The sequence below is a fragment of the Lepisosteus platostomus genome, chromosome 3 (assembly GCF_059453375.1).
Source record: "Lepisosteus platostomus isolate fLepPlt1 chromosome 3, fLepPlt1.hap1, whole genome shotgun sequence".
Lineage (NCBI taxonomy): Eukaryota > Metazoa > Chordata > Actinopteri > Semionotiformes > Lepisosteidae > Lepisosteus > Lepisosteus platostomus.
Window position 1 is genome coordinate 18801450 of NC_142613.1, and position 13859 is coordinate 18815308.

A 13859-nucleotide genomic window follows, 5' to 3' on the forward strand; every position below is an offset into this window, starting at 1 on the left:
AGCTGACTGGTAAATCTTTCTGCTGCTTCAGAGCTTGAATCTCTTTGAAGCTCTGCTATCAACTAACATAGCGCTTGATTCTGTATCAAATATGTATCTTAAGAGAAAAGAAAAGACTTCTAAAAATCAGACAATGTATTTGTAATTTTTTTGGGTTCATTTTCTTGTTCTGGTGAAAAAAAAATTCTGCTAAGCAGAAAAATGTAATTATAGAATGACCTTTTCTTTTTCTTTACCTGCTTTTTTTAACTTTTCATTTTGAAGTGTTTTGTGTTTTTGTTTTGTTTTTTTCATTTTGATGTGTTGTCAGTCTGCCTGTTTGTGTTTCTAACTGTAAGATATTTCAAAGAGGCAAAGCATCCCCTTTTCCAGGATGGAAAGAACAAGCTCTCAACTGGGGAGACTTGTAACCTTCAGCCATATTTAAATGCAAGGCCTGGTTAAGAAATCCATAGTTGTGATGTCTTCAGAGTTCTTTTTGAAGAACATTACTTGTGCAAAATGTAAAAAGCAGAAGAGTGGGGTTATATTAATATAGGAATACTCATTCCGGTTAGTCACAGCGGTTAGTCTGAGATTATCCCTTAATATTATTTTTGCAATAATGTTATTACTTTATGTAATTAAACCCATTATGTTAAAGTAGTGGTTCCCAACTCCAATCTTTGGGTCCCACAACTCTGAGTTTTCTACAGTATGTCAAGCAAAAGCTTAATGACTTGGAGGAAGAGCTAAAGTGGTCCAGCTACACCTGATTTGCACCACTTTAAACCTTTCCATGGTGTAAAGCGGTTTGCAACTTTAAAAGACACAGAGGGGGTGGTTGTGCTGATTGTCCTTCTCAGATAAGGAGGAAAAAATAAATTCAAAATGGTGGTCATCTGCTTCCATGAATGTACAGAGGTTATGTGTGCCTAGGTTTATTGCGCTGTACGAGAACCTCGTAGCTCACTTCTTCAAACTCCAGTTTGAAGAATCTGTTTATAACCATCTCCAGTTTGGACCCCAGCAGGGTTGGAAAAGTCTAAGAGGGGGCCCAGTGTCTTCAGGTTTCTGTTACAGCTGAGCTCCGTTACATATTGAGTCCATTCATTGAAGTGCCAATTTGGAGTAAATATCCCATTTACGATTTCAGCTCCAAATCTGTTGCGAGATTAAATTTTTACATTTTCAGAAATAACTTTGTAGGACCTTTTTTCTAAAAACAGGAGTAATTAAGCATGGAACTTTTAGCACAGCTGGAATGATAACCAGAAGAGACTGGAGTTCTGAGAACTGTTTTTTGAAAGTCTTAGATTTTATAGATGTCGCCGAGAGCAAAAGATATACTCCATAACAGGTTCAGAACCCCCTTCATAAAACAAAGTAGAACCACACTTTTCTGGGGGGATTTGTGCCAAACCACACTCTTTTACTTTTAGTTTTCAGGTTGGCTATGACGATTAATGACTATTTCAGTGTGTGGCTGCCCAACAGAGTAGAGGGAGGGGATGCTTTGCCCGGTCTGCCCAGGGCTCAGAGTGGAGCTGTCCCCTGCGTGTTGCAGAGTCCTTGTTGAATACGTGAACAAAATAAAGATCACTGTTGTATCGATTTGAAATAGTTAAAACAAGTCCTATATCATTGTATCTCCTATTTCAGAATTTAGTGCCTTTTTTGGACAGTAGACTGTTCTGTAATTAAATTGTAGTATATATATGCTTTTTGTACAGTTTTTTTGTTTAAGAAAACTTTTTTTTAAACTTGTGTTTATTTTAGTATTGTACCTATTAGAGAATAAAATGTATATCAATGAAAAGCATCTCTGTGTCTTCTTTTGTTTCCAGGTTGCTGATGGGAAATCGATGGTAGCATTTCAGTAAGGGCAGATTTCTGCACAAAAGAAGCAGGGTGAAAATGAACACTAAGGAAATACTTCACTATTACCCATCTTTCCTTTTGAAGCCTAAATTAAAACAAAAACACCTCATATACTCAGCCTAGGCTGACAATTTCAAAATTGCCTGCACGCTGTGGAAGTTATACGCCCCTTTCAGCTCTATCAGCTGTGCTAATAACCCCATCATAAGGGTGTGTTATGCTAAACACAGTTGCTATGAAAAGAGATACTAAATCCTTTATAAAAATAAACCTTTCAAAACATTTTCGCCTGAATGGGAGAGTTGAAATGCACAATAAAAAAATCGAGAACCAGGCATTAGACAAAGTTAACCTTTCCGAAGTTACAACACTTGTAATTAAATTTTGTACAACCCTTCAGTAATCCCATAAAAATACATTTTGAGGATGGATGATTTGCACCAAAGTGAGACAGTTCAAACCAAAGCATAGTGTTGCTATTAGTACTGCTTGACCTTGAAAACAGGACTTGAAAAAGCAGAGGATTAAATTGGTTTATGTGAGTGTCCCTTTCTTGATAGCTCCTCCAAATTAATCCGTAAACTCTGCTGCCCTCCACTGGGGATTCCCATAGAGAAAATTCAGACCCTTATGTATGTCCAGGGCAGGATCTGTAGTTTAGGTAAGGAAGACAATCCATTCAGTCTTCTCTTAACAATATGCCAAGAAAACGTGTGAAATAAAATGTCATTCTCACATTGTCACTGTAAAATGTTCAAAGTTTTATTCAGATCATAGTGTGATTATAGTACAGTCTTTTTAACACGATAGAAAGCAAAAAATATACAATTTCATACATGATTTTCTTTGGATCTTAGCATGTATTTATAACAGTTAAAAAATTCAATTTCATTCAATCATCTCAAAAATTGTGCTCAATATATTAAAGGACGTGCATCTGTACATATAAAGTATACATATACATAAGCACCAACCTGCTACACAGAATCAGAAACAAAAGATAGGCACACTCAAGCGGCAGTAATTGAAATACCAAAATCAGAAATCCACTGGCAACACACAAAATGATGTGAAAATGAGCAATTTAACAAATACTGCAAGTTAATCACGTAAAGGGCTCCTATAGAAGTGCAGGAGTGACAGAAGAACAGCCATATATGTCAGAAGCTGGAGTAACTCAATGCATTATCACTCCTTGTGTAGTTCCTGTTATTACATACACTAAAAAAGAAATAAAAGGGCAATCCTATCAATAATTTATTTTAAAAAATTATATTAGATCACGAATGAACTATATATGGTTCACTTCAGTTCATCTCCACTGCTCACAAATATTGTAAATCAGTTAAGAAGTACAATACTTTGTTTCACCAAACGGATAATGGTCATTTCATTTTGGTCCCAAAGGGATGCAACTGGCACTGAGCATCCTCTTTATACATGTGTTCACATCACAGAACCACCTAAAGCAACACAGAGCCTTGCAAACATTAGCAGTTAACAGTTATATAGCATGTTAATACTAATACCAGTTCACGTAAAACAGGGTTAGGGTGCTTCATACTTTGTCTTGCTAATATGTATGCGATGAAAGCTACAACACCTCATCATATACAGTTTACTCCAAATCTAATGCCGCAGTATATCTTCTTTAAAAAGACTATTTCCAGTATGGAATCTAAAATAGAACTAGATTAGAATGAAGTTCAATTTGTCTCTTACATTTTAAGTAAGATTTTAGTAGCTTGAACATCTTCGAAAATGCAGGTTAATAAAAAAAAACCGAGGCCCCATGTATGGTCCAAGTCTAGCACTGATGGATTTAAGGCAAAGTCAATGCAAATCTGTTCTCCAAATACTTTTTAACTTGGAATAAGAAGCAGGAGATGGACACCAAAACTGCATGCAACAAAGGCTTCTGCAAACACAGGACTCAAAGTTCCATTTTCTAGGAAAGTACTTTATCTGCTGTAATGCAAACTTTTAATAGATTAAAAGTGATGTGATAGCAACCATAAATTACTCCATCCCAAGTGTCACCTCCTGAGGCACTTTGAGGTGTTTAATACAGGTGTGAAAGTAAACATACAGTAGCACCCACATGAAACACAGCACCATTAAGAACTGCAGATACCAGATGTGGAATTTTAAAGGCCACAAGTGAAGCACACAGACATCACTACTATTCCTCTTTACCAGAACACTGTGCACTAAACTATAAAGTGAATAACAAAATACTCTGGCAGCACATTTTAATCTTTAACAACACTGTAATACTTAGCAGTTGGGTTTAAACAAATAGTGAAAGTTGCAAAATATGTTGGATTCCAAACAGTACTCTTTAGGTATGAACTTCCCATATCAGGGTGTTGATGTGTAAAAAATAATAAAAAATACACAAGAAAAACTAACTGGTCCTGTAAACACAGAACTTGGAGTTTTGTCCAAATTCGCAATTGAACAAGATGGCAGGAAATGGAGGATGAATATTCATAAAAATGTATTTAAGGGTCAGTGATTCCCTGTACAAGCAGGTGTGCAAACCTATGCATTTCCATAAATTAAAGATTCTGCATACTTTAAATGAACTCCAAACATGTCCAGTATACACACACAAAGAGAAGAGTAAGATCACTCGTCATGAACCTGAATGTGCTCATTTAAACTGTCTGATTTTAGGTCAAACTATAATCTTCAGGCACTTTCCACATACCGTGTACTATAAAGTTACTGCAAAGTTACCTTGCTTATGATTTTCAAACTGTAAGCCCCCCTTGGGCAATGCTTATAGAAGAAAAAGTTGTGTAATCATGGAAAGAAGCTTTGCTAAAAGACAACTTATCTGATACCTCTGTGCATATACAACTCTCCACATGTGGTGTAACACAATGCAAAGACTCTTTTCTACCAAGGTGTCATAATTTGAGAGTCATAAGTAAAAGAAAGAATTAAGTAACTTCGTAGCCACCCTGCTCTTAAATGATGCGCTTCCAGATTTAAACAGAAGAGCAGAGAGATTTGTCACAGTCTAGCATTCATACAAAAAGAACATTAAAGAGAATACTTCCTCTGAGAACAGCTCACACAATGCAAAGGAGGATTTCGGTTTTGACTACTTAGATATGTTATGTCAAGTGCCTAAAGTATTAGGAATAAGTATCATAAAGGCACAATACTTTAAAACCTATCCAATATTGGCAGCCATGTATATACAAGCAGAATATGTTGCATTAGTGTATGTAACTTCAGATTCTAAGTGGTAAAATACATAATTCTAATATTCACACAAAACACAGAGAAACTATATATTTACTGCAGTTGATGGAGGGAATTGATGAAATGGTAAAATACAGATAAGCATTTTATTCCTAATGGACTCGTCTACACACAAAATCTAAAAGATAGATTCTATGCAATCAGCACAAAAGGCTGGTTCAGTAATAAAGCTCTAAAATACAGTTTAGAGAATAAAATGCCCCATTGTTTATCTATTGCACATTTCTAATCTGTGTGTGTAATTTCAAAGAATTTTTACCAGAAACAATGTTTTCTAAATCACACGTAGATCACTGGGCAAAATCATAAACTGCACATTAGAATTTTGTACATTTTCCAGGGAATTTCTGTAGCATGGCAAGAGACTACAGGAAATTAGATTAAAATAAAATCAATTTATATAAATCATACAATATTCATTTTTTAGTATGCTGTTTTAGATTGCAACCAAGCCTTAAAACCAACAGACACATTTCACCGTTTTACTATTTATTTGTTCTAACTGATGATACTAATCATTCTGCAAATATCAGCAGCTTAAAATGGAAGATTGAATGCTTTTATGCTTTTAATTCTGGAACACCTACAACAAAATCAACCATCAATAGTGACCAGGCTTTTTTATGTCTGTTAACACTGGAGAACTTGTCTACTTGAAACATTTTCTTGTTTCAATACAAGTAGATGAAACATGTTAACTGCTATGCACAGCTCATCGTTATTCTGGAACTTAAGATGTCAAACTATAGTGTTGTTCTTAATTTCAGTGTTAATGTGACTAAGGGACACTACAGTATGTCAACCACATTATTAATAGCAACTCAAAAATAGAAACTGTAATGTTTAGGACGTCAGCCAAAATGAACAATGGGATAAATCATCTTTATAGCAAGATAAGTAACATTATACTTTTAAAGAGAGAAAATTTCAGTGTTATCCTACACTTTAAGGAACTGTTAGTTTGCAGTTTCTAGTGTGGCCAGATGTCCATAGTGTTAAAATAAATTTCCAGTTCAACAGGTTATTTCCATTACTTCAAAACAATTCTTCCTACTACACAAGCTCAATGCACAGCAAGACAGAAGCACCAAAAGCCTTCCACCTTCTTAATATTGATAATAAGGTCAGAGGAGCCTTCTGATCAGCTGGAAACTCAAATGCAGTTTGTTCAGGCATTTCAATAAAACCATTTCCTCATCAACACCAGAGGAAGATTAGACCTAGCACTGGTAAACCTAAATGCTTCAGCTAAATAACAGTAAACCACAGGTTGTGTAGTGGGAACAAAAGAGGGGCTGAGGAGTTTTTCAGATTTTTCTTAATTATTTCAGGAAACACCAACAGGATAAGGAAAGTAAAAATATACTTTGAATGACCCACGGTCATTATATTCTGGTCTTTTAAGCCTGGTATATGTATATAAACCAAGCCAAAACCCAGGTGTTGGAAGGAGAAATTACAATAGTATTCTTTTCTTGAACATACTTTTAAAATTCTAGCTAGATTTTATTTGTAGACTGGAAATGTAAGCTAATGTAAAAAGCTTTGAAAGCCATCCTTATTCATCTTTAAAACTCCATAAACAACTATATTTTAACCTAAAGAGGAGATTAGTCAAACAGAATTAAAAAAAACTAATATGGGCATCACATTTTGACAAAGTACAGAAAGGGTTCTTGTCAGCATACTGGTGCAGTAGTGTGAAGGCAAGACAGATCTTCACCCTTGCTGTGGTGTAATAAAGTGTGTATGTAATACTCCCCTGCCCACAATCCTCAATCCCATTTTCTCTGACATGCATAAAAGTAAAACTTGATAAAAGTTATTACCTGTATCTGAGAGTTGGTACTACCAATAATCTCACTGCATTGTTTATTTAGTACAAGAGCTTCCATTCCATGTCTCTGTCCCAGCTAATCCCTATCTAGCTAAGTGATCTTCAGCACCTGAAGTAAGCAAATTAAGGATCAGTTCAGGATTTTGTAATGGAGAAGTCCTGTAATGGCATGGAATGGAAGTGCCAAAGTTGAGAACTCTTGTTATAATGATGGAATATGACATCAAGCTCTGTGCATCTGTATTACCTTGCCCCTCTGTTCATTAATTGTACATTCACTCAAAAAAAGGGATTCCCGACATAGCAGAGTCAGTTTATAATACATATGACTAGACAGTATATAATTACCCCATCTCCCAAAGGCACATTTATTATCAATCACCAGTCCCTGAGAACACTTCAATTCTTTAAAAGGCATTTTCATTAAAACAAAACAATTCTCAAAGGCACATTTAGGATCATCTATCATTTTTTGGAAAACAGTGAAGAAAGAAATTGGACCATTATGATTTTCATCAAAGTGAGAGATCTTAATAGAGGTTCTAAAACGTATATCCCCGGATTATCATATATCATCAACTATAACATTTATCAAACTTCCATCAGAAAATCTGGAATTTCATTATAGCAGTAGCAGTCATAAAAATCTTGAGACAAAATACACTCCATTACCAAACATAAAAGCTCTATGATCATAGGAAGGTCCAGAGATAAGAGTCTTAGTAGGGCCATCTGAACGGCAAAGGGTAGCCAGTTTCTAGTATTAGCGTTTGGACACCTAATTCAGGAGGACATAATTAGTGCAATTATCCCACTGCACAGGAACAAAGACATTTTCCAGATATTCCACACAAAGACGGCAGCATTGTACAGAATGCTGCGGATGCTAGTAACCTCACTGCTCTTGCACAGCATGATGCAGTTCTCCGCAATGACCTCTCCAAGGCTAGGAAGCAGCGTTTCACTCAAGTCTTTGCCAACACCACTTCCAACCCAGTAGCACGCGCAGTTGTGGCGGCTCGCTCCTGTGGGACAGTCTGGCTTGAGACTGTTCGTCAGACAGAGGGAAACCCAGCTTCCTCCTTGGCCTTGCCCTTCTCTCAGCTGTTCCATGACTTGCGGTTCTCCCCCTTCCTGGCAGCCCCCTCACCCTTCACCATAGCAGTGAGTGCGGCGAGATTGGGGTTGGAGCCAGAGAAATTCCCAGTCCGGCGGTTTTCTCCGCGACGCTTGCCTGACCCGCTACTACGACTCACCCTGTCCGGTCTCACCAGTACACCGTAGCCTGGGTTGCATTTGAAGTACTGTTTCCCTCCTACAGAGCCATCATTCTTACCTGGAGGAAGAAATCGTGTTGGTTACACCGTACAGGCTCTTAATGACACACGTCATTGCACAAACTAGAAGTAAGAATACTAAATTATTCTCAATGGATTATTATGGGGTACTATATTTGAATGAGAAATATCTCATGATGCAAACTCTTAAGGGGAAAAGTTATCTCAGTTTACCCTTTGCAGGCACTACAATTATGTTAGGATGGTCATTACGACACTTTTCCAAAGTAAGCATCTCTTACGAATAGTGGATTCTCCTGAGAAAAAAGTTTTTCCTAGATTATTGCTTGTTCAGTACTAAACATCCTATGAAATCCTACTACTAAGAAACACCATAGAAAAAGGTTGCTTTAATTATAATCACTGCATGCATTTTCTCTAGTGTTCTGGTAAATGTGACAGATGTTGAAAGAGCTGCATATCGCATTATTTTCTGAGCTGAAATGTGTAACTTTAGAAGTCTGAAAGCAGCAAAGGACTGAAAAAAATTGTAAAAAATTAGATAAGGGGCAGATACTGCAGATGGCCAGTAGTTTTAGACAAGACAGCAGATATTTTCAGAACAACATTAAGCTACACAACAGTGAGGAATAATCTGCTATCCCCCATCATCCAATTGAAGGATGACAATTGGTTGTGTCTCAGTTAAAAAGCAGGAAGCAGTCTTACAGTGGCTGTTAGCAGATCAGCAACCAATGAGCCCATGAAGAGTTTTGTGATTTTTTGGGGGGGAAAATAGTTGTTTTGGAAGAAACTTTTGGTTTGGTAACTTATTACACTGTCTGTTTTTGTTTCCCTGAGACCCATCTGACAAAAGATATCTCCTGTTACATTATAGTCCAGACAGTATCACAAACTAGTAACACTGAATTAGACATTCATAAAATGTACATTCAAGATCAATATACCATTTAATCTCGTGAAAATTGTTTTATAAGAAAATCATTGAGCGGTTTTCTTAATGCAGATTTGACTGTTCTTGGCTATCAACAAAAACAGCAAACAAATAGTGTGTCCTGCATTAGAAAGTTTTCCATATACAATTTACACCCCCGCAAAGTCATGGAAATGACAAATATGTTTTGCATTAAATAATAAATATACTGTTTTACAAAAATAAAATTGATTCACACAACATCCTACCTATGATTAGACATTTCTAAAATCATTTTCATACTGTTCATGTTGTAACAAATGGCAGAACATCATAAAGGATCTCCTACCTGCAGGAACATCAAGCTCAACTCCAACCCAAACACCATCTGAAAAATCTGTAGGTCCAATGTAGCGCACTACACCACTCTTACTGGTCCCAACTGTAACATATTCCCCTTCTTTGAGCCAGTCAGGAAGCGCAGCTTCCTTCGCCTCTTCCGGGTCAGAACCGATCTCCAGCTGTTCAGTTTCTGCTGGCTCTGTTGTGAACCTGGGCTGCTCTTTCGTCGACTGGACTTTTTCCTCCCTCACTTCAGCTTGATCGCTACCCCTCGACATCATGCTTCTCTCTACCAAGGCTCTATTCCCATCTTCCTGAAGCGTGGTTTCTTCTGCGAGAATACGGGTGAAAGATTTCAGGTCTGACGTCTTGACTTTCTGGATTTTAAAGGGGTTCGAGGCAGAGGATTTCAAGAGAGCAGGTTCAGGCTTCATTTGTGGTTTGATTTCTGGAGGTTTTGTTGTGTCGATTGTTTCTGGAGAGGCGACTCTGTTTTTGTCCACTGATCCTTGAGACTGGTGCAGATGCAGCCCTGCCTCTGCGACTTCTAGGCCCTCCTCGGCCACTTTTCCATTGTTTGTTGGGGTTGCAGCAGAGTCAGTCCCAGGGCTGCCAAGATGGGCTACAATTATGTTGCTGGCTGAGGCCTGGTTGACTGGGGAACTTGCAGAATCACTACCTATTATGGAGGCTTCAGAGAGGGTAGCTGTAGAAATACTGGCAGAGAAGTAGCCACTAGAGACCTCACTGGCAGGGCTTTGAGGCACATCAGGAGTCTCCGGTACAGAAGGCACTTCGTGGTTTTCTGATGGTCTGTCCACTACTGCTAAGGATGCAGCTATAGAGTGTTTGTCATCATGTCCTTCTAATACAGTTATGGATTTGACAGGGGAACATTTCTCATACTGTCCATCTGCAGTACTTATGGATTCAGTAGGGTAATATTTCTCATACTGTCTGGCTGATCCTATTGTGGGTGCAGCCGGAGAAATACTGTCATTCTTAGGGACCTAGGCAATAGTATACAACATGTTATTAACTGAAAAATTTTAAATACTCAAATCTGCTTTGAATCATCTAGTTAGAATAAAGATTGAAGAATCGAAAACGATTTATAAGCGTTAACAACAAAGTTTCAAAACAGACAATTAATCAATCATAATAATCTCAAATTGAGAAATGCTCAAAATTATGGTAAAGAGATCTTTAAAGAAAAGTGGTAATTGACAAGTATACATTCACAGAAATACATTTTAAATATTAACAGAAGCTTACTTTGGTCCTCTACAGTCAGATAAAGAAAAAGGAAATCGGTTTCATGTTGCAACAGATTACAATGTTTAGAACTTTACAGTATGAAACCAAAATGAAAGCACAAAAAATAATGGTTGTATTCAGTAATCATCAGACGTTTTCATTTTATAAACAAATATTTCAAGTTTAACACAAATGAAAAACATGGCTACTGCAATATAAAACACCCTTTCATTTTTTAGTTTACAGAAAAGGGTATGAATTATATCAGTTTTGCAGATAATTATATAATTAGCCAAAATCCAAGAAATAAAACACTTATTCTAAGTGAACATACCTCTTAATTCAATTAAAATCTATATATATATATTTAATACTATATTTCATTTCCATATTGATTACTTGAAAGGAATGACATCAATAAAATTGCCTGGAGGTCATTTTGCAATATACAAGTACTTCACTTTCTAACAAGAATCATGACTTTGTAAAGTATTAATCTGGATCATACACAATTACTTTTAGTTCTATGTAATTTCAATGACAATTGTGCACCTTGTTTCCAAAAGGGCTTACTGAACAGGAAACATACCTGTTTTGGTTTGAGAGGACTTTCTTCATTGCTTGCAGATTGCACCATGATACGAGGTACAGACTAGAGGAAATAATACAAACATTTAGATTGCTTTTAAAAACACTACACACAATCTCTCAATTTCTGATAAGTCAACTCAATCAAAATATCTGCAACATTTTTTTTTTAATTTTACAGGTTTTTATCACAGTTATTTGTTGGCTGTTGATGCCAAAGATGAAAGCTTGAGAAAAAAGTATGCTTTTAGAGAAATATAGATCGAGAAAGCTTTTTTGCAGAGACAGAAATGCATGCTTGCTAAAACTGAATTTGCAGTGTTCAGCAAGAAAAAAAAATCCATATCTATGTAATATAATTCACCTCAGACAATCCATTACTTTTTAAAGGCTCTTCAAACACGGGGGTATTAATAGAAAAAAAATTAAAGCACTTCTGGAACTGCAAAAAAAATATGCTTTTGGTAAGAAAAGGAGATTACTGTTTTGTTTTTTTCTTTCAGGTGTGCATTTTTCTCTGGACTCTCCCATGGCTATCTTGATTTCAAAATCCAGGCCATTGTTAATTAAAATCTCAGTTTGAAATCTTAAAAGAAATTTTAATTGTCCACATACAGTATTTATTAAAACTCACTATGCCCTAAAGACCATCAGGATTTAACATTGTATAATATATACAGTGAATCAACATGAAGATTTACAAGTAATGGTTAATCTTTAATGAGGCAAATTAATTCATTAATTGAGGAGAATCAGCTTCTTGTGTTACAGTATATTCATCTTGCCTCCAACCCCACAATTGCTTGGAAACATGTCTTCATTTTGTTGTAAAGAACGTGTAGGCTGTTATATAACTTCTAATGTAGGTTTTGTTGTATAATTTTTATAATCTTTGCCGACATGGATAACTCTCAAGATTTAGTCATTTATATCCTGAAGCATGCAAACTACTGAATCTCAGCACCATTTTAAGATTCTTTTCATTCTGCGCATCTCCCAAGTGCACCTTCCTCTGTCGGCCAGGATTGGAATCAAAAAGTCTTTTATGACCCATAACTAGAAAAGAAAACCCCTTTGGAGCAATTTTTCATTTTCCACAAATTCTGCACTAATGCGCTTTAAGATTTTCTGAAACAATCGCCTCGGTAATTGTCCTTCAGATTATGTCCTTCAAGTAAAAAAAATTGCAATTGAGAAACTTTATACTCAAATTTTCCTTTAGTCTACATTGCCTGTGCTATACATTTTGAAGATCAGCACAAACTGTTAAAAGCTGGGCAGGGTAAAGGTGCTTGGGATCTGATTGACTTAGCAAGTATGAGACCTGAGACAGGAGATCAAACACAACTACTCTGTCATCTCCCATCCTCACACACTCCTGGAGGACCACCTGCAATACAACCAAGGTTTATATGCATTGCTCAAGGCAACAAAGCATATTCATTATAAATCCCATTACAGGGAAAGTGTTGACACACCACATCATTCTTTTAAGCCTGGGAATGTATCTGGTTAGCAGAGCAGGAATACATTTTTGTAACAGTGACCAAAAGTGTAGACAATATTCTCAATGAGGTTTTCTTCATGTATTTAACTGTTTTCAAATCACTTCTTTTGAATTAAATTCTATGCTTTTAACTATATATCCTAACATCCAGTTTGCTTTTTTGTTGTGTTGCACATTGACCAGACGAAAATACTGTATTAACAGAATTACCTAAGTCTTTTTCACCGGTGCCTTCTTTAATCTCGGCATTCCCAATTTAACGCTTGGGTGTAATACTCTGCACCTGTGTACATTAAAGACTGCATGCCAAGTATTTGCCCAGTCTTGGATTTTAGATAAATCTTAAAGATTTTTCTTTGCAGATTCTTCAAAGTTTTCTAGTTCTATAACTTCACTACTTTGTATACTATACCAGCATCTGGCAAAAATAAGGAAGGGCTCTGCCTGCAATTTAAGAATTTAATCTTTCGTGAGGAACGTAATCTAAAGCCTTCTGAAAATATTGTAGCAGTACACATTTACTAAACGTACATTTTGCAGGGAGACTCTGGGACTGACGTGACTTGACCCCAAACCCAGATGTTGCTGTCTTTTGAGGATAAAAGATAAGGGCAGCTACTGACAAAAGTAGACTTTTCCTTATCATCCTCTGTACATGTCTACTATTATTGTTGTTGATCTAACCTTTCTACGTCCATGTTATGCTTTGGTTAGCAAACGTACAAACATCCCACAATATATGTCATTAGTGGCTCAGTTTCTCATTACTGCAGTTACATCAAAAAGGTTTTTTCAATGCATGATCAGAAATGGCCTGAGTTTAACTCCCTGGAACCAATCCTGTTAATACAATTTGCCCTTCAACTAAAAATGGTATCCTTTGTATTCTCTAACAAAACAAATGGAAATGGGAAAAATCACATTACGAAAGAGACCCTAATGTTAAATAAGTGTGCTATGAAAATAAGATTAGTAGAGGAG

At 36.4% G+C, this 13859-nt stretch overlaps 1 protein-coding gene across 4 annotated transcripts in view; it reads right to left on the minus strand.

The window, feature by feature from the left end:
• Positions 1 to 2597: 2597 nt before the first annotated feature.
• Positions 2598 to 13859, minus strand: part of LOC148674568 (kinesin-like protein KIF13B) — an 86935-nt gene continuing 75673 nt past the window's right edge. For all 4 annotated transcript variants that reach the window (XM_088624807.1, XM_088624808.1, XM_088624804.1 and 1 more), the window contains 3 exons: positions 11373 to 11435; positions 9534 to 10536; positions 2598 to 8309 (listed from right to left, as the gene is read on the minus strand). In XM_088624807.1, the coding sequence (XP_088480933.1) occupies positions 8074 to 8309; positions 9534 to 10536; positions 11373 to 11435 (1302 nt within the window). In that variant the 3' untranslated portion in view covers positions 2598 to 8073. The remainder of the gene's footprint in view (positions 8310 to 9533; positions 10537 to 11372; positions 11436 to 13859) is intronic.